Consider the following 24,611-nt stretch of genomic DNA (forward strand, 5'->3'; position numbering starts at 1 on the left):
TTACCATTGTAACAACAGTTGAGAATGGCCTGTTTTCCAGCTGTCTTGCATGCATGAGGTTTACATTCATTGTCATTACCATATGCCTAGGTAAAACAGTTTTACATTTTCTATGGCACCTTTAAACAATGTAATTTTTTTTAAACAAGGCTCTATAACAAATGCCTGCAACAAAGACAATACACTACATGTCTCACAAATGATATCTTTATTCATTAGTGATGCACAAAAGCAGTATATACTCACTTTTATACGACAACATTTAATATTATAACAGTAATGGACAAAGAGCTTAATTATGTTATGCTGAAGGATTAGGCAGCTGTATATGTTTTCTTTTGTTGGTTTAAACTTTCAAATATTTTGCACAAAAACAGTCGACAATCAAAATGTTATTCAGCACCATAGACGTTGACTGTGAGACAATACAAACTTAAAATTGAGCATGATACTTGTATTAAACAAAAACGCTTATCTTTAAAATGATCAATAATTGCAAAGAGAATCAAAGCATGTATGTGCTAAGTAGAGATGAGATACCCGAGTGCCTCGATTGCATGCGAATGTGAATGAATTTGTGAGAGATAGCGTAAGCCACGTAGAGTCTGCGTGCCTGAATGTTCACGTGGATCTCTGAGATCAATCTGATGGTAATCCTTTACAATATCAAAGTTATTCTGTGGGCAGACAGATTGTAGAGTGAGGTAAGAAATATGAATAGATGTAAATGTCAAGGTCTGGCTTTCGTGAGTGCGCATGAATAACTTTAGAAACTATAGAAAAAAAGTGCTGCATGTTTGCTTCAGGCAGTGTGTGGTGCTTGTCCAAATGCTCCATGTGAATAATAGGAAGTTGTGGTTTTCTGATCTTCTGATACAGCAGGACTCCCATCAGAGGTCATGAAGTTCCCTTACAGTTCCTCGTCATTCACCACTGCATACAAACACACAGGAGGCACCAATGACAATAAAATATTACATTTTATGCATCACGTTTATAGTTTTGTGTCAGCTGATCAGAAATGTTCAACAACACCAAAAAAAGATATGAATAAGAACAGATTAAAGATTCTCCATAACTCCTCTTGTGTTCCAGGTAAGAAAGATAATAATTTCCTTGGTATGATAACATTTTTGATTCTGTTACTTTAGGATGATAAACAAGGACAAACATCATCATGTTAGGCTTCTCCAGAAATGCAGATTTCATCTGGAGGGACAACTTGTCTTTGGGTTTTTGGACAAGATGTGCTTTCCTTAAAAGGGTAGTTTACCAATAATCTAACATTGTCATCATGTACTCACTCTCAAGTTGTTCCAAACTTGTATGAATTTCTTTGTTCTGCTCAATACAAAGGAAGATATTTTGAAGAATGTTTGTATGGATCTGTGTCACCATTGATTTCCATAGCAGGAAAAATAATACTATGGAAGTGAACGGTGCTCCATATCTGCATTTTTTAATAATACTATGAAAGTGAACGGTGCCCCATATCTGCATTTTTTTTATAATACTATGAAAGTTAATGGTGCCTCAGATCTGCATTTTTAAGAATACTATGTAAGTGAACGGTGACTTATATCTGCATTTTTTTATATGAAAGTGAATGGTGCCTCAGATCTGCATTTTTTAAATAATACTATGAAAGTGAATGGTGCCCCATATCTGCATTTAAAAAACATACTATATAAGTGAACGGTGCCCCAGATCTGCATTTTTTAATAATACTATGAAAGTGAACGGTGCACCATATCTGCATTTTAAAAAAAATACTATATAAGTGAACAGTGCCCCAGATCTGCATTTTTTTTATATGAAAGTGAATGGTGCCTCAGATCTGCATTTTTAAGAATGCTATGTAAGTGAACAGTGACTTATATCTGCATTTTTTTATATGAAAGTGAATGGTCCCTCAGATCTGCATTTTTTAATAATACTATGAAGTGAATGGTGCCCCATATCTGCATTTTTTAATAATACTATGAAAGTGAACGGGGCCCCATATTTGCATTTTTTAATAATACTATGAAAGTGAACGGTGCACCATATCTGCATTTAAAAAACATACTATATAAGTGAACGGTGCCCCAGATCTGCATTTTTTTAAAAGAAAGTGAATGGTGCCTCAGATCTGCATTTTTTAAATAATACTAATAAAGTGAATGGTGCCCCAGATCTGCATTTTTTAAATAATACTATAATAAACTTTCGCTTTCACGTGCGCGCGCGATAGTTTCAGGTGAGCACACGATAGTTTCATGTAAGCACGCAAAACTAAACTTTAAAAAAAAATTCTGCACATGAAGGTTTTGCGTGAGCACATGAAAGTTTTGCATGAGCACATGAAAGTTTCACGTAAGCACATGAAATTAACTTTATTTAATTTTTGCTCTATGTCCGCTTAGGGGCTCCGTACACCAAAGACTTATTTTACATCTTAAAAAAATCTCATAATATGACTCCTTTAATAATACTATCGAAGTGAATGGTGCCCCAGATATGCATTTCCCCAAAATATCTCATTTGTATTCAACAGAACAAAGAAATATACCATTTAATTTTTGGTGAACTGGCTCACCCATGAAACATACAGTCTTGTTCAAAATAATAGCAGTACAATGTGACTAACCAGAATAATCAAGGTTTTTAGTATATTTTTTATTGCTATGTGGCAAACAAGTTACCAGTAGGTTCAGCAGATTCTCAGAAAACAAACAAGACCCAGCATTCATGATATGCACGCTCTTAAGGCTGTGCAGTTAGTTGAAAGGGGTGTGTTCAAAAAAAAGCAGTGTCTACCTTTGACTGTACAAACTCAAAACTATTTTGTACAAACATTTTTTCAATCCTGTGAATCACTAAACTAATATTTAGTTGTATGACCACAGTTTTTTAAAACTGCTTGACATCTGTGTGGCATGGAGTCAACCAACTTGTGGCACCTCTCAGCTGTTATTCCACTCCATGATTCTTTAACAACATTGCACAATTCATTCACATTTCTTGGTTTTGCTTCAGAAACAGCATTTTTGATATCACCCCACAAGTTCTCAATTGGATTAAGGTCTGGAGATTGGGCTGGCCACTCCATAACATTAATTTTGTTGGTTTGGAGCCAAGACTTTGCCCGTTTACTAGTGTGTTTTGGGTCATTGTCTTGTTGAAAAAACCATTTCAAGAGCATGTCCTCTTCAGCATAGGGCAACATGACCTCTTCAAGTATTTTAACATATGCAAACTGATCCATGATCCCTGGTATGCGATAAATAGGCCCAACACCATAGTAGGAGAAACATGCCCATATCATGCTCCATGCTTCACTGTCTTCACTGTGTACTGTGGCTTGAATTCAGAGTTTGGGGGTCGTCTCACAAACTGCCTGTGGCCCTTGGACCCAAAAAGAAAGATTTTACTCTCATCAGTCCACAAAATGTTCCTCCATTTCTCTTTAGGCCAGTTGATGTGTTCTTTGGCAAATTGTAACCTCTTCTGCACATGCCTTTTTTTAACAGAGGGACTTTGCGGGGGATTCTTGAAAATAGATTAGCTTCACACAGACGTCTTCTAACTGTCACAGTACTTACAGGTAACTCAAGACTGTCTTTGATCATCCTGGAGGTGATCATTGGCTGAGCCTTTGCCATTCTGGTTATTCTTCTATCCATTTTGATGGTTGTCTTCCGTTTTCTTCCACGTCTCTCTGGTTTTGCTCTCCATTTTAAGGCATTGGAGATCATTTTAGCTGAACAGCCTATCATTTTTTGCACCTCTTTATAGGTTTTCCCCTCTCCAATCAACTTTTTAATCAAAGTACGCTGTTCTTCTGAACAATGTCTTGAACGACCCATTTTCCTCAGCTTTCAAATGCATGTTCAACAAGTGTTGGCTTCATCCTTAAATAGGGGCCACCTGATTCACACCTGTTCCTTCACAAAATTTATGACCTCAGTTATTGAATGCCACACTGCTATTTTTTTGAACACACCCCTTTCAACTAATTCAACTAATTGCCCAATTGTACAGCCTTAAGAGCGTGCATATCATGAATGCTGGGTCTTGTTTGTTTTCTGAGAATCTACTGAACCTACTGGTAACTTGTTTGCCACATAGCAATAAAAAAATATACTAAAAACCTTGATTATTCTGGTTAGTCACATTGTACTGCTATTCTTTTGAACAAGACTGTATATCCCAGGCTCTTATCTTTAGGCACTGGCCCAATTTTTTATGCATGAAAGAGTCACCGATTGTTTTGAGTACAATTAGGCAATCAATCACATTTTATAATATTGTGGTGTATATGAGCATGCCAACATTTAATCTAGTTTGATGAAATTAAGATAGATAACTAGGGTACATTCTTTTGCAAGGTATTTTACTGTTGCCACTTGTAGTAGGCAATGGCAGTAATGCTTGTCACGCCAACCATCTCGCTTACAAAGAGCCGATATGGGCCAAGTAAAGAGTGCACAGCATGCAGGGACATGATCCATGTGCTACACACAAAAGTCCTATACAAACACACTCATATTTTCGACAAATCCAAGTTTTTACAACACCTGAAGCATGAAGTTGTTTAAATTGCACTCACCCTTCTTAGCGGGAATGTCATTGATGGAGTCCACCACATGGATGGTGCCTACAGCCGAAGCTTCACCTTTAATATTACTGGCATGACACTCGTAGGAACCGGCCTCATTTTTGGTAAGAGGAGATATCTGCGAGAGACGGCACCTGATTTTTTATCTATTCTGTACTAGAAGCTTTGCTAAGTGCAAAGAGCAAATGTAAATTGAGATTGTGTGATAAATCTGGACTGGTTTTGAATCGCAATGAACTCATACATAGCCTATTCACATTTTTATGGAAAAATATTTACAGGTAAAATATGTTTGATATATTTAACTGAATAAACTTACTAGCACCCAACCAGTGACCTCATGCTTCTCCGGGCCTCCACGGGTTTGAACCGCCAGGTTTTCTCTGTCTCCGGGGAGTGGTAGAGTTTTTCCATCAGAAACCTTTGAGAACAAACCCATGCTAAATGCGTTCAACCCCAAACAGGAACATTCAGAACAAGCAGAATAAACAATAAGTAATATTAAGTAATATTTTCAAGTTTAAAATGATTATCGTGTGATGTTAAAGAGTTTATGTTATATTCAAGAATTTGTTCTTAAAACTTGAACATTTTGAGCTCCTGGATATCTTGCAAGGTAGCAAACCACATATAAATGTAATAAAATAATTAGTTTTTATTATTGAAAGGTAATTCTAGTGTTCTACTTAATAAATAAAAAATATAACTGCAACTTTAGTTGTTTTCTCAGTGTCTAGTACTCTCTTCACCCTTTCTAGGATTTGTTTGTTTTTAATATTTCTATCTGCTTCTGCTTCTTCAGTCTTTAGAGATAAGTTTACATCTTGTTGTTTTTAATACTTATATCTTCTCTGGTCTGGAGGGATACAAGTATTGTGTTTTGAACGAGTTTAGATCTGCAATGCCTCATTTACAGTAAATCCAGCCTTATCTCAGGGGAATTTGTAGTGGAGGCCCCGCCCTCCCTGGGCCACACACACACAAAATAATAAAATTATCATTATTTTGTAAATTATAAAAATGAATATATAATATATATCGTGTGACATGATAGAAAACCGTCTGTGGAAAATATTTGCTTTCCCCATATATTCCCTCTGCCTGTCTGCACCATAGACTGTAAAAAAGATGGACGATGCGACACCGCTTCCTTCCATTGTAATGAACTGAATGTAAAATGCACGACGATAGGCACTGACACGCTATGCAAAAACATCAGTTTGGAGCCAGGGCATGCCCTGAAGGAATCATCCGTGGAGCCCGCAGGCGGAGCAGCAGCCTACAAATGTGACCTCTGAAGGCTGCAGCCTTCGGATTGAGAAACTGCCTGCATGTTGTCCGAGTACATATCAGTGATTTAAGAAATCATTAAGTATTTTTAAAAACCCGCACAAATTCGGAAGTTTGCAAATTATTTAAATTATAGCGTCTTGTTTTCATTAAACATAATAATAATTTTTCTTTGATATAATGGTTTTAAATAATTCTGAGATCAAGGGGGGCCCTCTAGTGGTGCGGGGCCCTATGCAAATTGCGTACTTTGCGTATAGGAAAGACCGGCACTGGAGCCACGGTATAAAACTTCTGCCCAAAAGCTTGAACGCCCAATTCAACAATGCTCCTTGAACTTCTCATTTGACTGAATTCCTAAAATAAGGTTAGTTAAATACAACTCATTTGTTGGTGTGAAATAACAAAAAAATTGAAAATGAATAGTTATATCTTCAATCTTCCCTCGACGAAGCTCCGAGAGTCCGCTCGGAGAAGCTATCAATCACAAATTTCAATCATAACGACACGCCCCATTCCTATAGACCTTTTGCGTGTTTGCAAACAGAGATGACGTTTTTTGTGGGCGGAGCCCAACTGGTGGCAGAACGTGAATGCTTCTCAATAGAGGTGTGAAGTGTTTTTGCATTAAACTGTGATTTTTAAGGATCCGGTGTTCTGCAGAAGTCTGTTTCCCCTATATTTCTCTTAAGTATAATGTTTCTTATAACGTTTTCACCAAGTTACGTTTATTTTTTAAATAAATTAAAAGTTTAAATGGCTTGGCTACTAATTGTGTGCATGTATGTAATGTATATGTATTGTTCTTTATTGGTTAATCAATTATTTTTACAGTATGAATCACTGAAGTACTTATAAGAGCAATACTATCATGTATTCTGTATAATATCATTTATTAAATATTTCATCATTTCCTGTTTTCAATTTCTTCCTTATATTTTTAGCCTACGTGTTTGATCTAAAACTATGATGTTTACATACAAATTAATTTGTATAGGCCTGTTTATATATTATTAACACTTTACATCGTGTGTGTGTGTGTGTGTGTGTGTGTGTGTGTGGTATGTTTATTTATTAGTTAACATCATAATTTAAAACAAACAGGAAGAAGACATAGGCTAAGATATAAGGTAAAAAGTAATAGAAAACGAAAAAAAAAACACGAAAACTTTAATAAATGGTAATATTATTGATATTATGAACTAATTAAAATCTTTAATCTTTCTAAATAAATTATAAACGTAACGTGATGAAAACGCTATAAGAAACACATAGAGGGATCAGACTTCGACAGAACACCGGACATCTTCTCTAATTATTTTCTATTCAAATAATTAAAAGATTTTCAGATGATTTCATCACTCCAGTCTGTCCGGTTGAGGGCTTTTATTGCAACCATAAACACCTACGTTTATCTTCAAATGGCGTCTTCGAACGACGGTATACTATAAAAATGAAGGTCATCTATTTTGGCATTCCTATTCTGATACTCAACAGCACAACAAAACATTTTCTAGTTAGTTATATTGTTCGTTTCACTCGCGTCTCATTCACTTCCACTGTTTTTCTGCCACCACATGCGCGCGTGACGTAACTGTGACGTCGACTCGCAAAAGGTCTATAGCATCACATTACTAGCTAAAATGAATCATATCACAAAAGTGAACATTTGAACATATATCAGCATAATAACAACTACCTTAAAGTCCTGGAGGCCCCCACTCCAGAAAGTTTTAGATGTCTCCTTATTTAAAGTTGCAGTGTATACATTTTAGCGGCATCTAGTGGTGAGGTTTCAAATTGTGCCCAACGGCTCAGTCCACAGCTCACCCTCGCTTTTGAAACGCATAGAGAAGCTACGCTAGCCACCATAGGACAAACACGTCATTGTCAGAGACAACTTGGTAAACAAAGTTTGTCCGTTAAGGGCTTCTCTAGAAAAATGGTGGCACAAAATGGCGACTTTCATGTAAGGGGACTCTCGGTGTATATAGATAAAAACGGCTCATCAGTTCATTATGAAAGGTCTTTTCACACTACTGATAATATAGTTATGTATATTATATTGCATTTCTGTCAAGGGAATCTTCTAAAAGTTACACACTGCACCTTTAAAACCCCTGAACCAACTCATCAGCCTTCTTCCCGAATGTCTCCTTAACAAACTAATGAGTTAAATCAGGTGTGAAAATTAAGGAGACATCTAAAACATTCTGGAAGGGGGGCCTTGAGGACCAGGGCTGAAGTACACTGCCTTAAAGGACCAAAACCATCTTGTGGAAAATTTTATTGGAAGTGTAATTTTTTTTTTTTTTGACCCGAGTCCCGTTCGTTTGCATGAAGAGGGCGGGATTTATGACTTGTACTGCATCCAGCCACCATGAGGTCAAAGAGCCAGCAACTTCCTTTTTAGGATGTATATTTTATTTTTAGGTGAACTATTCCTTTAAGAAAATACGAAGGACATTACCTCATGTACTGTATATCTGGCCTGAGTGGTATAGCAAGAATTGGAAAAACATATTTCAGACCTATCCAAAAAACCTCCCTAGGGCTTTAGATGTCCTGTAGCTAAACCGAGAGGTTAATTGTGAGACCGTCAGTCAGTATCCGGTCCTTCACATTGGCTTATTGTACGAGTTACTGTAATGTTTTAAATGTATAATCCATTGCACATGAGGTATTATATATCTAAGATCAGAAAGAGTCTGAATCCTGTTAGCTTTACAGTGGAAACACATGATAATAATTGATGGGATGTTTGATCAAATCCTTCCTGCCCCGATCTCTCCCTTATTTCTAGCTCTATTGTTTCTCTGAGCTGTTATTCATACAGTGGGATATCCTTTGACATAGCTGGAGCTTTACTGTATACACAAACATCCTTAGGAATGTATTTCCCTCCTTCCTTTTATCCATGCAGGATTTTATCCTTGCTCCCTTAAAGGTGCCAAAGAATGCTTTGAAATATATTTTTTTAAGTGCATAAATGATCTAGGGACGGTTTTCATGTCCATTTACAACCTTAGGATTTGCCTTTTGAATGAAATAGTCATGAATAATAATGTTGAGCTCTGCTCTGATTGGCTGTTTCTCAGAGCAGCTCCTTTAGTAGTGCATTTATTTACAAAAGTGACACACTTACCTTTCTCCAGGTGAGCACCGGGGTGGGGATCCCAGTGGCTTCACAGCTCAGGAAGACTTGTGATCCAGTCACGTTCCAGACCTCAGCTGGTGCTGTCACAATAACAGGGGCTGTGAAGGGCATACAAACATGATTCAGAGGTTGCATTCAAATTTGGATTATATAATCATGGCATGCAAGAGTTATCAGCACATAGACTTCATGCCTGAAAGAGCAGAGAATTCTTGAAGAGAGTTTGCACAATAAAGTGATTGACAGATAATAATGTGGACAACTCTCAGGGTATGCCGTGTTACCTCAGTTCTAGCAAGGGAAAGAAAAAAATGACTGTAGGTCAAAGGAGAAAGTTACTGCGGGTCAAATTTCCAAATGATTTATGGCCTCATAAATCTCTTTGGATAAATGTTTCTATTAACAGAATTGGTTATTTTTATCTCACATCATCTGATTTAACAAATTACACAAATGTTGGCTTTAAACCAGATTCAAACCATCTGAGTCTGCTCTAAACCAACAATCTGCTCAGTATTTGGCTGAATGAGACACAGTGATTTGATCAGGCTGAACTCCCTCTACAGATTTGTAAACCCACCCGAGAGGCTGGAATTTTAGACATGTCTGTTCAGGGATCATGAAACATTTAAACTCTGTATGAAAACAATGGCCTTCAGGTCTCTCTCTCTCTCTCTCTCTCTCTCTCTCTCTCTCTCTCTCTCTCTCTCTCTCTCTCTCTCTCTCTCTATGTGATTGTGTGTGAATGAATTTTCCCCTGGTCAAATGCAGGGCAGATGACTGTATAAGTGCTCCTGGGGAAAAAGAAACATGAATCATGTTGAACATTAACACTTAAGCAAAAATGAATCTGATGTTAGTTTGACATTTCATTTCTTTGTGTATAAACTCTAGGGTCCCATGGTCACATTTTAAGCTGGATAAAGTAAACACATGACTTCGAAATGGCTGCTGACACCTGGGAATACTTAAATATAACATGCTGTATGTTTAAGCGGACCAGTGCAAATAGTTGCTTTACTGGGAGCCATTATAAACACTTAAGTACTATAGATAATGCATGATTATGCACTTTTTATAAAGCAGGAAACAAAAATACATATTTCCCCTGACATGAAATACTGTAAAAATAAATCAGCATTTTTGTCAAATATTTTTGTGTTACTTCAACTTAAACAATTTCAACGTGTTTTTATAAATTATGTCAAAAAATTTTTTTACAGTGTAGTTTATAGCATATTTAAGAGAATTACACTGAAAGATTTGTATTAGTAGATTAACATGTTACTCACAGCAGCTTTAAAAAAAAACACCTTAGAATTAGCATGCATGTCCAAATAATAAACTACAAAACCTATAGAAATACATTTTTTATTAAATAATACTTTTTAAAGTATGTTATAATTTATAGTAGCATACACTACAACTCCATATAAAACCCATTTTGGTTCCCCAAAGATTTTCTTAAAATAACCATTTCTTTCTTAACTTTTGGATGTTAAATGGATAATTCACCTGAAAAGGAAAATGTTGTCATCATTTTCTCACCCTCATGTTGTTCTAAACCTGTATGAGTTTTTTTTATGAACACAAAAGAGGATACTTTAAAAATGATGGTAACCACACAGCTGATTGTAACCATTGACTTCCATAGTAGGAAAACAAATATTATGGAAGTATTGTGATAAATGATGAAGAAAGATATTTTGATAATGTGTTGAGGGTACACATTAAATTGCATCAGGTTTTTTACCTACTATTGAGGTCAATGGCTACAATAAGCTGTGTGCTTACCATCATTTATCAAAATATCTTCTTTTGTGTTCATCAGAAAAAAAGAAATGCATACAGGTTTAAAACAACATTAGGATGAGAAAATAAAGACAAAGCTTTTATTTTTGGGTGAACTACCCCTGTAAAAGTTCTTTTTGGCACCATACAGCCTGATAAAGAAAAAGTGTGCCGGATTTTCAGTTCACTTTACTTACATGTTTCTCAATATCTTAAAAATCATTTGATCTGAAGTTTTGCAATGTTTTATAACATTGCACAAACCTATGCATTTATTTAATTGGAAAACTATCATTTTATATTCAAAATCCTTTAAAAAAAATGTATAGTGTAGACTGTATAATGAAAAAAGCAGCCAATAAGAGTCCAGAATAGATGTGAGGATGAGAGACCTCAAGAATGCCTTTTAAACAGCAGATCATTCAAAATGAAATATCAACTTTACGCATCTCACCTTGGGCGCATTTGCCTTTGTTCTGGATCTTAATCTCGGGTTTTATCTCACTCACAGCTTTCAGACTCGCTGCTTTTAAATCACAGCCGGTTTTATAATTCACACCATCAGATCCGCACACGGGATAGTCGCTCTTACACCCGCAAACGCCTGATTTACTCTTCTTGTCTCTGACGCACTCGAGCCCAGACGCGCAACGCTTGGCTGCGGCTCCGCGTACCCCGCACGGCTCTCCCGCCCCAGACGCGCAGAACGCGCAGCATCCGCACGCGTCCATCAGCGTCCCGTACGCGCAGCCCTCGGCAGGCAAAGGCTCGCACCCGCTCAGCTCGCAGGTGCCACAGGTGCGAGGCACGCGGCTGGCCGAGGCCGCGCATATCAGTGTTAATAGCAGAAAAGAAATCATGGTTTGATGTGAAGGGTCTCAGGCGCTTTCACAGTTTCACAGTTTTCTTCTATAGAAGAACCAGACCCCGCCCTTCTGTTTGGAGATGTTGGTGTTGCAGATCCTGTGACTGCCACTGTATAAATGCTGGGTTATTGCTATTGCAACCCATAGTTGGGTAACAACAACCAAGCAAAGGGTGGTTTGTCCGTATTTGACCCAGCTATGGGTTGAAACAAGAGAGAATATTTTAGAATGGAGGTTCATTTGGACCCATTGGTTGGGTTTATCCATAGTTGACCAACTTTACAATAAGGTTCCATTTATTAACCACACTAGTCAACATTGGAACTCAATCAAAAAATTTAATAAAAGTTGTCCTGAGACAAGAACGGGTATTGGTCAAGATTTGAGAACTTTAAGGTTTTGCATGCAACCTTATTGTAAAGTGTCACCAAACATGAAATGGTATTACAGGAATGCCGGCGCAGAACATGTTGAGGTCACATGCAAGTTCATGTCAATTTTTCTTGTCAAAATGTGCTTAGACAGCGTTACAATGAACTTTCATCCAAAAATGTATACATTAAAGCTGACATGCGGCATATGCACACACATATCTGCAAGTAGAAACAAGCACAGAAGTGTCTTTAGTCACGTTTGACTATTCAGGAAGGTTATTTTTAAAGTATCTGTCAACATCCACCCCTCCCTCCCTGTGTTACTGTTTTCAATATTACAATCCAAACATGAACATGTCTGCTCATTTACCTGCTCAGGATGGTAACGCCTTCCACATGAGGGCTCGATGAAGGAGAAAACCTTACTGATGAGGGAACATCTTTACTTTGGTGAGCCAGTTTTCATGATTTTTGCACTAATGATGGAGGAAGTGTCATTCCTGCTTCAGTTTGGATTTTGAGGTTAATTAATGTCACTTTACTTTCACTACGTCTTTCACTCATGTCTGTAAAACATCTAAAATCTTTCAAACATTTACATTCATGAATGTGGCAGACGTAGTTATCCGAAGCGAGTGCACTAAAGTTATAGACGGTTTCAGCCGTAACAACATAACCCTCATGAAAATTAAACAAACAGAAATCAGAAGTAAAGTTCCAACCAGACCGTAATCACGTCACCACAGGTGCGTCCAATGAAACCGTCTATACATTTGCTTTCCTAAAAAATAAAGGTGCTTCACAAATGCCATAGAAGAACCATTTATGGCTGAATAGTTTCATAAGGAACCTTTGACAAAAGAAGAACCTTTCTGTTTCACAAAAGTTACTTTGAGGTTAATACGTTTCTTTAGATCAGGAGTTTTCAAACTGGGGCCCCCCAAGATGTTTTAAGGGGTCACCCGAAAACAAACAATCAAAAAAACAAAAACAAATACTAAACAAAAACTGTGAAAGTCTACTTTGTAGCCACTTATTTAAGTCTGTAAACAATATCACACTATTTATCTAACACAATTTAAAGGTATACAAAATTTGGATTTTTTTAGGAAAGGGGTCCCTTTCTAAAGATTTATTATATGTTGGGGTCCCATTCAAAGTAAGGATTGACAACCCCTGATTTAGATTATAAAAAGGTATGAAGGAAATGGTTCTTGGAAATGGTGAATGATTCATTTGGTACTATGCATGTTATTATTTCCATCCATCATCAAGGGTTCCTGGTCTGATAAAAGACCTCTGTGGTTGAGCATTTAAAAGGTCATGTATTTGAACCCCACATACAAATTAAAGAAATCTATTGACTAAATGCACTGTAAATCACTTTGGATAAATGCGTCTGCCAAATAAATGTGATGTAATCTCAAAATATCCCACCCGCGGTGTCTGTAACATTAATACTGAAGGTGAGGAGCAGTTGTGAGGCTACATAAGGGCCACGGTGGTCCACTCAGATTGATGGTCCACCTAGTCAGAAGAGACATTTTTGTGGGAAAGCAGAAAAAGCATGCATAAATGATAATAATCTCTTTAATAATAATTGCATCATTCAGAAATGTAATCATTTGCATGCGTTTAAACCTTGCAAATGTTATGAATGTTTGAATCAACTATGTCTGGCTCTCTCTCAAGGGTTTTTTCAACCCCTAGAGAGTCAGCTGACATTGGCTTAACTTGTCACCCTCTTCTATACGCAACATTATTACTACGCTCACTATTAATCTTGGTACTCTGTTGTCCAAAAAAAATAACTTAATCTATTTAACCACTACTATTTTGTAAAATTATATGGTCCACTCACTTAAAAATGTCTGCCCTTGCCACTGATGAGAAGTTTCAAAAAACAACATGCAACCTCAAACAGCAATGATGACTTACAAAGCATCACAGGAAGACAACAGCACAATGACAACATCAAACAGCAAAAAAAAAACTTGTTTATGTCATCTTAAAATCCTACTATACACTGGAAGAGTCCATATGTAATGATACATATACAGATGTCCACATGATGAACGTGAGACGACTTTTTCCGCATTCATCTATCTGATGTATTTGGCCACAAAGGCAGCTGCAATGTCCTTGTATGGAGATTCAGAGTCGGAGCGTGTCGGAGGGATCCGGCAGATACTCCGGAAGCGAGGGGACTTCATGAGCAAGTTATGTGCTAACCCAACACAACTTGAGCTGAGCCAGTACAGAGACATAGACTATAAGAGAAAGAGAGAGAGCGAAATAAATAGAAAGATTTAATATGATTATATATTTGGTTGTTTAGTGCTGTTGTGCTGCAAATTAAAATAATTTTGTATTAAAGGGGACATTACTTTTTTAAGATGTAAAATAAACCTTTGGTGTCCCCAGAGAACATATATAAAGATTTAACTCAAAATACCCCATAGATAATTGATTATAACATATTAAAATTGCCACTTTGTAGATGTGAGCAAAAATGTGCCATGTTTGGGTGTGTCCTTTAATATGCAAATGAGCTGACTAAATGGCAGTGCTATGGTTGGATAGAGCAGATTAACAGGCAGTATTATCCCCTTCTGACATCACAAGGGGAGCCAAATTTTAATGACGTTACTGGGTTGATCTTTTTCACATTTTCTTGGTTGATAGAACCACTGTGGACCCAATTATAGCACTTAAACATGAAAAAAGTCAGATTTTCATCATATGTCCCCTTTAAATTTGGATAAGAATGTTTTTATAAAGCGTCCTCATGTTTAACATACTGAGAGACTTCTCATTCACTGCTCTTATGTAAGATGGGAGACACAACAGAAACACAGTCGTGAAGAGCCTGATAAGTACGCGACATCGATTTGTACATCTGCTGGAGAAGTTAAAAACATCTTTTTTCGTAGCCGGTCTCAGAAACACAACCCCTTGGCCCTTTTATAACGTGATCAAAAGCTTTAAAGAAGTGGGCAATAAGGGGTATATCTGCGTGGGTACAGACAGACCCAGATAAAGCACCATTGTTGTCTATTCTTAAAAACGTCATGTCATACGTGCCAGAGCCTGATCCAGACCCTCATACGCTTTACATGAAGTTACTGTAGACAGATGGAGGAGCAGATAATGACTGAACTTACTGACGGGACTGTGGCGGCTATAGGAATCATCACCAGAGATATTCCTCTTATGAAGTTTGTCACATACTTCTGGAACTTTGAAGGCTCTAGTTGTCTTAGGGCGAAGATCTGCAAGCGAAAACAAAAATCATCTTGAGAGTGAATTTAAAAACAAACAAACATCAACTGGTATGACAAGAATGCTTAAACAGGTGAATCTTATAAGGAACATGCAGGTGTTTGTGCTCCTTTATAGCTCAGTGGTAGAGCATTGCATTAGCAATGCAAAAGGTCATGGGTTCGAACCGAGGGGCAACCTTTAGATCTTTCTGATGAAGCAGATACAGAAGTGACTTGCAATTCCTTGACTGGCCACTAGAGGCTCCGAAAGGGAGTCAATTCCCATAGACCCTCATGTTAAAATGCCCAAATTTACAGCAGAAATAAATGTGTTTATAGCCTGGAACAAAAAGTGTTTTTGGTCCGCATAGCTAATTTTGCCCTTCATGAGAATTATGAGTGTGGTGAATTTTTTTGAAACTCATCCATTTAAAGTTCTGCATAATTAAGGGGCGTGGCCACTTGAGTGACGGGTGATCTGCCACTGCTATCACTAGAGTCGAGCTAGGCGGGCGTGGTTTCAGCAACCAGCCACCTCAGCTTCACCGACATCCCGCCTCTTTAACCATTTTCGTTATCTGCGAGTGATGCACGGTCAAGATGCCGACCACAGGCTCTGCCTACTATTGTGCTAGCACAATGCTCTAAAGGAAACACATTACAAAACTAAAATCTATTATGCACATAAGCTATAAAGTTTCTAAATACACTAACCTAAAGGATTATTAGGAACACCATACTAATACTGTGTTTGACCCTCTTTCGCCTTCAGAACTGCCTTAATTCTACGTGGCATTGATTCAACAAGGTGGTGAAAGCATTCTTTAGAAATGTTGGCCCATATTGACTGTGGGGGCCATTTTAGTACAGTGAACTCATTGTCATGTTCAAGAAACCAATTTGAAATGACTCGAGCTTTGTGACATGGTGCATTATCCTGCTGGAAGTAGCCATCAGAGGATGGGTACATGCTGGTCATAAAAATGGACATATGCTCAGAAACAATGCTCAGGTAGGCCGTGGCATTTAAACGATGCCCAATTGGCACTAAGGCTTAAAGTGTGCAAAGTAAACATCCCCCACACCATTACACCATTACAGGCATGATGGATTCATGTTCCCATTCTGTTCACGCCAAATTCTGACTCTACCATCTGAATGTCTCAACAGAAATCGAGACTCATCAGACCAGGCAACATTTTTCCAGTCTTCAACTGTCCAGATTTGGTGAGCTTGTGCAAATTGTAGCCTTTTTTTCTTATTTGTAGTGGAGATGAGTGGTCTTCTGCTGTTGTAGCCCATCCACTTCAAGGTTGTGCGTGTTGTGGCTTCACAAATGCTTTGCTGCATACCTCGGTACTAATGAGTGATTATTTCAGTCAAAGTTGCTCTTCTATCAGCTTGAATCAGTCAATCCATTCTCCTCTGACCTCTAGCATCAACAAGGCATTTTCGCCCACAGGACCACCGCATACGGGATGTTTTTCCCTTTTCACACCATTCTTTGTAAACCCTAGAAATGCTTGTGTGTAAATTCCCAATAACTGAGCAGATTATGAAATACTCAGACCGGCCCGTCTGGCACCAACAATCATGCCATGCTCAAAATTGCTTAAATCACCTTTCTTTCCCATTCTGACATTCAGTTTGGAGTTTAGGAGACCACACCTCTAAATACATTAAAGCAACTGCCATGTGATTGGTTGATTAGATAATTGCATTAATGAGAAATTGAGCAGGTGTTCCCAATAATCCTTTAGGTGAGTGTAATTGCTGACAAATAACAAATAAAGAGTAATAATAACACACTAAAGGTTCAAAATAAGAAACCTTAATATCCTTCACCATCTAAACTTAACTTTATAAAGTTTTTCTGTGATAGAACAAAACACAGGTTATGTTTTAGGTTGATCTTGAGAAAGTTCAGGTGTGGACATCTGTCTCACCTCTGTGATTAACAGGTTAATGAGGCCGAGAGAAACAGGCATGATCCAGGTAGAGTCGGGAAGCGTGAGGTCCGGGAACCACAGAGTTCCTCCTGTCGCCAGCAAGGCATCAGAAGCTAAGAAATGTGCAAAATATGCATGTTAGAGGTCTCACTGCTGTCTATTATGATCATGATACATTCACTGAGAATAAAGCCCCCCAAATAACCCCCTGCTCTCATTAATATTCCCTACATTAGTTCACTACTATAGTGCACTTTAATGAGTTAATAAATACAAAAGTGAACTCGCTGCAGGTGCCATTACATGCCTTACAGTGGAGGGGTAACACCTCCTGGTTGTTTACAAGTTATTGGGGTGCATTATGGGATTGAATAAGCGTACTCGATAATGTCCACTATAATTACGGACACTACTACAAAATGGCTGTCACTTCAAATCATGCACTATTTAAGGGTATATGGGACTAATATGAGGTACCTTAAACCAAAAGATGCAACTTACCAAAAGGAACATGTCCCATTCCCAGACTGAGATTACGCAGGGCCAAAGACAAACACACCCACATTGGCAGCTGTACCCAGACCAGCAAACTGGCCTTGAATGGGTGGCAATTATCACGGACGTACAGCTCAGATACAATTCGCTTCAGATTCTTCTTAAATTGAAACCTGCAGATGCCATTAAAGCAAGAAAAGAGTTAACACAACAGGATCCACCAGGTTTTAGACAATGAATGTTATTGTGTTTGTTGTATTATGGTAGTAGAAGAAATGTGTCCTGAACAAACATTTATTATTGTAACTCTTACTAACTAAAAGGCTTAGGGTAACTTTTAAAAGTTGTTTTCTTGTAAATTAGCATTTTTTTATCAGACTATGTTTAGGTTCAGTAATTTCACTTTAATGGCAATAAAAAAGTTAATAGTTAGTAAATGAAATGCTTTGTTTTCACAAATGTCATTTTAGTAATTTCATCGAAATTTGACTTGGCATTTTTGAAGCACGCTTCATGAGGCTTCGAAACTTTTACGAATCTTTTGTTTCGAATCATTGGTTCGGCGCTTGTTTCAAACTGGTCAAACTCACGGGATTTTAGCAAACGAGGCTTCGTTACATCATAACGGTTTCGAAACTAGGGGGAGTTGATCACAAATGACCAGTGTCGGTGAACTCGGGTCAGTTTTATTATAAAAGTTCACAAAACATTCATCCTTCTGACTAATAACACTACCAATTTGTCTACTTTTTTATTTATAGACAGATTTAATGACAAAGATGTGCATAATTAAAAAGGGAGTTCGTTTTAATGATTTGTTTGCCATAAAAAAAACTAAAAACACAGAATAATTTTAATTATGTCTTAATTAAATTAAAGAATTTATTTTTCTTAAAAAACTATTTTTAGAACAATATTGCTATTATTTTGTAAAAAGTGTTCAATGTTTGGACAGATCTTGCTGGTTTTTCACTATTTTGACTGGCAAGTGTCGCCAGCAATTGGTTCAATTGATTCGAAGCTTCGAAAAGCTTAGTTTCTTCCATCACAAGCATTTTGGCAAAAAGCTAAAAAGTCTCCAGTCACTCTTCACTGTCCTCTCTGAATAAAGTTAAAAGTAAAAATGTTTGCTGATTTTCAGTAAATATATTTTTTAACTCTTAATAACTTAAGTTATCTTGTTTTGAGTTTTTATGGCAATCTATATTTCTGCTATTATCCACTAGGTGGCGTTCTTACCCAACTTATAAAACACTTAAGCACCCACTGATTCAAAAACAATAAAAACTCTGTTTATGTTTTGATCTTAATTTTGAATCTGTTCGCTAATAAAAGCTTTTTTGCTATTTTTTTTTAAACTACCCGTTGTTGAGAGGTAAGAAAAAGAGAACAAATTAAGATTTAAGTTTTTTCCAGTTTTTTTGTTTGTTTGAAAGCAGAGGGTTTGTTCTTTCATTTGATATATTGTATGTTAATATATTTTCTAGAAGGCATTAAACTTTTGTGAAAATCATAAAAAGTGGTGGCGCTGGCTGGTGACAGTTTACAAAAAAAAAGTGGGGAAAGAGTTAATTGATACTGCCAACAAAGCGGCATTTCTAAATGGCCTGAGGCCAGAATTAAGCGATTTTGAAGTATTGCAAGTAATTTTAAAGTTATTCGAAAGTATTTGATAAACGTATAATACATGCCAAGAGCATTCGGTCAATATAACTATCATATTTTTAAAAGCATTTTTTATTGAATTATGTTTATTTTTTACAGCCCAGTGGGATTGAGTGATGTTTATGCATGAAAATCAACTTTTAACAAAATGAACAAGATTAATTTCTTCAAAATTTTTCTTAAAATGACCAAACCTGCATGTTTTCTCTGACCAGCCCTTCTCTTTTGCTTTCACAGAGATCTCAAAGCGTAACTTGCGGGCGAACTCTGCAATCTCTTTCTGCAGAGCTTCAATCTAGCTGAGACAAAAGGACATGGGGTTATTCTCCAGCCTGACCTCCTTTTCAAGCCCAGCCAAAATATTGCATATGAAACCAGTAACTGAAAACTGGACAAGGACCTTAAGGATCTAACCTTAGTCTAGCGGGACCAGTGTTTTTAATTATAGAAATGAAAACAAATAATTTTCTGGCTTTTGATAAAATTGCACACTATTGTCTGGGTTGTTTTGAACCCATACTGGGTAAATATTAGACAGAACCAAAGCTGGGTTTAAAATGACCCAAAGGCTGGGCTATTATAACTCACAGTTGGATACTATTTTTAGAGTGTGGGTAAATTCTTTAGAGATTACCACCCACACACATTTTTCCATGACTATAAAATGGTTTTGATCAATCGAGAACTGTAATTGAAACATACAACAGACTTAGTTGAGTGAATCTCTGATATTAATAGAGTTAAAAATGGGCATTTAAAGAGATGAGAGACATGATGGAGTTTATGTTCTCACATTATGGGACATCAGTGGGGAAGGAAAAGGGTGGGCAGCACATTCCTTCAATCTTCCTCATACTTAAGAAGACAAAATATCCCACAGCTGGGAGAGATGCTTAATGAAGAACATGATGTCAAGTGTTTACTCTGTGATTTCTGCTGACCTCTAGATCTGCTTCCTTTACTAAGTACACATACAAACACATTCACATGACAAGGGTCTGGAACCGTAACTTTTTTGTTATAATCCATCGTAAAGTACTACCTTATGGCAAATGTAATATTTTTCAATTTCTTTTTAAAATTGAAGTTGAATGAAGACATACGGTGGGATCCAAAAATCTGAGACATTAGGAAAAAATCTAATTTAATACAAAATGTGTCATTAAAAAGTACTATTATATTAGAAAAATGATTTGACTGATAAATTAAACTGAAAAATTTATTTTTGGAAAATATTCCATAAGATCAGTGCCTTTTGTGTCCGAAAAAAATAAATAATAATCAGACATAGAAGTACTCTAACAACAAATAAATTTGTGATTTAAAAACATATAAATATTGTTTATTGTTTCATCAATATAACACAAAAGTAAAGTCAAATATTATTTTAAATAATTAGTAAGGTTTTTGGCCTGTCCCTTGCTATGATTGTTCTTTTTCAACAGGACTTTTAATATGCAAATTGAATGCAAAATGATACAAAAATCACATTTGCATATTGTTCTAAATAAAGTATTTTTTCAAGCAATGTTTTAACATAAGTATACATTATTTTCTATTAAATATTTAAATAATTCTATTGCGTGTCCCGATTTTATGTGAGCCCTGTTACCCTCACCAAAAAAACCTTGTAAAATAATGGTCTATTCCAGTGACATTAATTACAAGAAATTTGGAAATGCCAAAATAAAATTTCTTGTCATTTAAAGTTTTTATTTCATACATATACATTATTATTATTATTACTACTATTAATTTTAAACTTAAAACTTTTTAAATTTTTCTAACTTAAAAAAGGCACCGAATTTATGGAATGACCCCTATATTAATAATTAATTTGTATCGTAGTATATCGTAATGAAATCTTAGATTTTCAATGTGCTCTCAGCATTAAAATATACAATATTATACATTTCAGTCTTTGCATATTACTTAATTTATATTTTTTTAATATATAATTCTGTCACATTATTTATTATCTCAAATGGTACTTTTTTTAAGGCTATTGCCCAATAACAGCTTGGGACCATTTTTCTGACATTGTATGTTGAATGTACAAAAGGCAAAACATTTGTGTATACAAAAATCTAGTAAATCCATCCATCCATCAACTATACCGCTTGTCCCAAACAAAAGTGTATAATGGCAAATGCACCATTAAACAACTTTATTACTAACAAGATGTTTTGCAACTTTTCTATGATTTGACCAAGCTGCCAATTTTCGTTTTAAAGAAACAACTGTAGCAGCTCCTGATACAACCTTTGCGATGATGATCATCTGGTAGATGCCCAGGGGGAGCGTGATGGCAGTGCGCAGAGCCAGCGTAGTGCAAATGATGCTGGCCCACCACGGCAGTCCAGTAATCTGCTGTGTGGACACCAGGAGTTGCTCTGTGAGGCACACGGGAGTGGATTCAGCAATGCTTTCATACCAGCCTGGTCGAGCTGTAGTCACAGTTCTTCTGTGCTGAAGACCCAGAGAAAGCGTGAAGGAGCGATGGTCACCTAACGGTGGTGACCTGGAGCAGAAAGGCTGGTTGCTTTGAACTTTGAGGTTTAGGTTGAGGGAGCCCTGAGATAAACTTCTGATGTGGGGCCTAAGCATCACTAGGTTGTCATGGCGACATATCTGCCAGGATGACCTGGCCAGCTTTAGCCACATCATGCTGTGTTAATGTCTAAAAAAAAATGCAAAAGAAAACATGTCAGACACACTTCGGGTTTTGCATCTTAACTCCTTAGTCATAAGAATTATTTAATACATTTAACTTAAGATTTAGTTTCTCTGTCACATTTTTTTTTTTTACATGAAAAGTAAGAAACACATGATACCTTAAAGAAACATGGCATCTGTGACAAAAAAATCAATTACTTAACATTTTGATTTTTACAGTAATATATTACAGTAATATTGTTTGGTGACGTATAATACAGCATTCTGTAGTGTTATTAACCATAATCAAATGATAAACTGTAGTAAATACTGTAATACCGGTATACTTGTTTACTATGTTAAGGTTCAATTACACTACAGTATTTAGTCATTTTACCACAGTATGTCAAGCTAACACAATAATATTATTTACCACAGTATTTTTACATGTGCTCACACAAACGTGAAAATGTTGGTTTGAAAACTCCACTGAAATACCAACATTTATGCATAAATATAAAAATATTCGTCATGGATAACACTTTAACCTTTAAGGTTGTAATAACTGACAGCCTGCTGGTAAACTGGAGAAAAAAACATAACAAAACTCCTCACCTTTTCAGCACTTTCAACTTTTCAATCATCACATCTTTTATGCGATGTATGTTCAGAAAAAAATAATTTATTCTTCGCTGTATGCAACTGTACACATTTCATTCGTACTGTCAAACAGAGCACGAGAAGTCGCTTAAATATGACGTCACACGACGATGGCCGCAGCCTACGTAGGTCACATTCGTAGGATGCATACGTAATGAAGACTTTCTTATTTTAGAATATTTACAATTATAAAGTTGACTATTATTCTTAGTTAATCGTAAATTGTTGTCATTTGCCTATGACTTGCGAATATAATGTTCAGTTAACTTAAATAAACCAGGATTAATGACGTACGCATATGCGATCTGCGGAGCCTGCAGCATTCGGATTGAAAAACGGCTTCGTAACAAAATATTTTATAAAAAAAAAACACCCACATGTTTCGTACAATACATTCAAGATCTTCCAAAAATATTTATTAATTTTCCATAACGCTGAAGTATAAAGTTTAAAAAAGGACAACACCGCCATCTGCTGGAAGTTATAGGCGTCACACAGACTCTAGTGTCCTTCAAACATGACTGTGTGCTGAGTTCAAGAGACATCACAACAGTTTTATTACTTACAGGTTACGTTTCTATATTCTTCTGAATATTTATAACAACTCATATTTAGACATCACAAATGCTTGCATGTTGTCTTTGTTTTTAGCATTGAAAAACAGTCAGTTCCAGACTGATACTTTGCATGTGAGCACATCAAAACTGCTTTGTATATACAACATAACAATTTGTATATTGAAGTGTATAAAGTATAAAACTGTTTTTATTGTATTTCTGTGTGAAATGTACACAATTAATAAAATTTCAATGTATAATACAACATGTAACAACAGGTAAGGGCAATGTTCTGTCACTCATTTAGAAAAATTAACTATGATTTTACTGTAAGTGTAGTAACCAAATTTTTTTGGCAGATTGATTACCTTTAGTATTATCATCATAGTTTATTTACAAATATCACAGTTAAACTACTGTTACTGTAGTGATACAATGGTAAATAAGTAGTTACTATATTTCTACTACATATACCATGGAGGCTGTAGTAAAATCATAGTTAATTTTCGTAAGGGTTAAAGGCCCCCTACATTTCAATTGCCTGCGACTTTAATAACGTTTAATCCTGTACTTGACCGGCAAAACAGGTAAGATGATAAAAATTTATCTAAGGGCTGGTCGCCCTTGCCCTGCGTTGCTGTGACATCCTGCGTTGATTAATAAGTTTAGTGCTGGCACGCAGTTTCCGTATGCGCAGCTGGCGCAGTCGCAGCTGCAGGTCCTTGGGGATCTTGCCGCCTTTGGCCAGGATCTCTCTCAGACGCTGTTTTGGTGTCTTTGTGAGGTAAAAGTCACAAATGGTGGGGTAATGCTCATATTCAACCCTACAGTTTCGAGATGCTGGTAAATATCCCTCTGCAGTCACTGTTACGTCATAGTCACCTGGATTCAACAGTCGCCAGTAATCCCCATCAAAAGCTGAAATCATGAGAAAACATTATGCATTAAAGTAAACATTTTATTCACAAAAGACAACATTTTCAGTGGCACATCAAAATTTATTAAATGCTGTTTTATTTTGAAATGTTGGGACTTTTATCACAATCTCAATACTTTTAGACTTGCAAAAATCTGAATCTGATGATTCTCAATGACCCTACCTGATCTGATATGGTGGTCGATGTCATCCACTTTTATAATGGCATCAGCGATCCCAGCTTCAGTGTCTTTGTCCCTTATTACTCCTTTAATCCCTCTGTGTATCTGCCACACATTTTGACAAATTCAATATGTTTAGAGGTATTTGATCAATGATCCGGGAACGTTTAGGGACCCTTAGCAGGCTGCTG

General features: G+C 36.6%; 3 protein-coding genes across 6 annotated transcripts in view; all 3 read right to left on the reverse strand.

Annotated features, from left to right (window-relative positions):
• Positions 1-189: 189 nt before the first annotated feature.
• Positions 190-11,767, reverse strand: igfbp7 (insulin-like growth factor binding protein 7). Its single transcript, XM_065242061.2, has 5 exons — positions 11,293-11,767; positions 9,036-9,145; positions 4,920-5,021; positions 4,592-4,718; positions 190-933 (listed from the first exon to the last, which is right to left on the reverse strand). The coding sequence occupies exons 1-5, from the start codon at positions 11,696-11,698 to the stop codon at positions 911-913; spliced, it is 768 nt and encodes a 255-aa protein (XP_065098133.1). The 5' UTR covers positions 11,699-11,767; the 3' UTR covers positions 190-910.
• A 1,406-nt stretch (positions 11,768-13,173) lies between these two features.
• cox18 (cytochrome c oxidase assembly factor COX18) lies at positions 13,174-22,858 on the reverse strand. Of its 2 annotated transcripts, XM_065242072.2 has the most exons (7): positions 22,721-22,858; positions 21,713-22,130; positions 19,645-19,745; positions 17,792-17,958; positions 17,288-17,403; positions 15,243-15,350; positions 13,178-14,348 (listed from the first exon to the last, which is right to left on the reverse strand). In XM_065242072.2, the coding sequence occupies exons 2-7, from the start codon at positions 22,115-22,117 to the stop codon at positions 14,181-14,183; spliced, it is 1,065 nt and encodes a 354-aa protein (XP_065098144.1). In that variant the 5' UTR covers positions 22,118-22,130; positions 22,721-22,858; the 3' UTR covers positions 13,178-14,180. The 2 variants fall into 2 exon arrangements, with proteins under 2 accessions (XP_065098151.1, XP_065098144.1); XM_065242079.2 differs by lacking the exons at positions 21,713-22,130; positions 22,721-22,858 and adding an exon at positions 20,244-21,597 and having other exon boundaries at positions 13,174-14,348.
• Positions 22,859-23,512: 654 nt separating this feature from the next.
• The window catches only part of cpxm1b (carboxypeptidase X (M14 family), member 1b), a 30,055-nt gene continuing 28,956 nt past the window's right edge, over positions 23,513-24,611 (reverse strand). For all 3 annotated transcript variants that reach the window (XM_073812187.1, XM_065263987.2, XM_065263988.2), the window contains exons 12-13: positions 24,423-24,525; positions 23,513-24,240 (exon numbers count right to left, since the gene is read on the reverse strand). In XM_073812187.1, the coding sequence (XP_073668288.1) occupies positions 23,930-24,240; positions 24,423-24,525 (414 nt within the window). In that variant the 3' untranslated portion in view covers positions 23,513-23,929. The remainder of the gene's footprint in view (positions 24,241-24,422; positions 24,526-24,611) is intronic.

Source organism: Paramisgurnus dabryanus, chromosome 16, assembly GCF_030506205.2.
Source record: "Paramisgurnus dabryanus chromosome 16, PD_genome_1.1, whole genome shotgun sequence".
NCBI lineage: Eukaryota > Metazoa > Chordata > Actinopteri > Cypriniformes > Cobitidae > Paramisgurnus > Paramisgurnus dabryanus.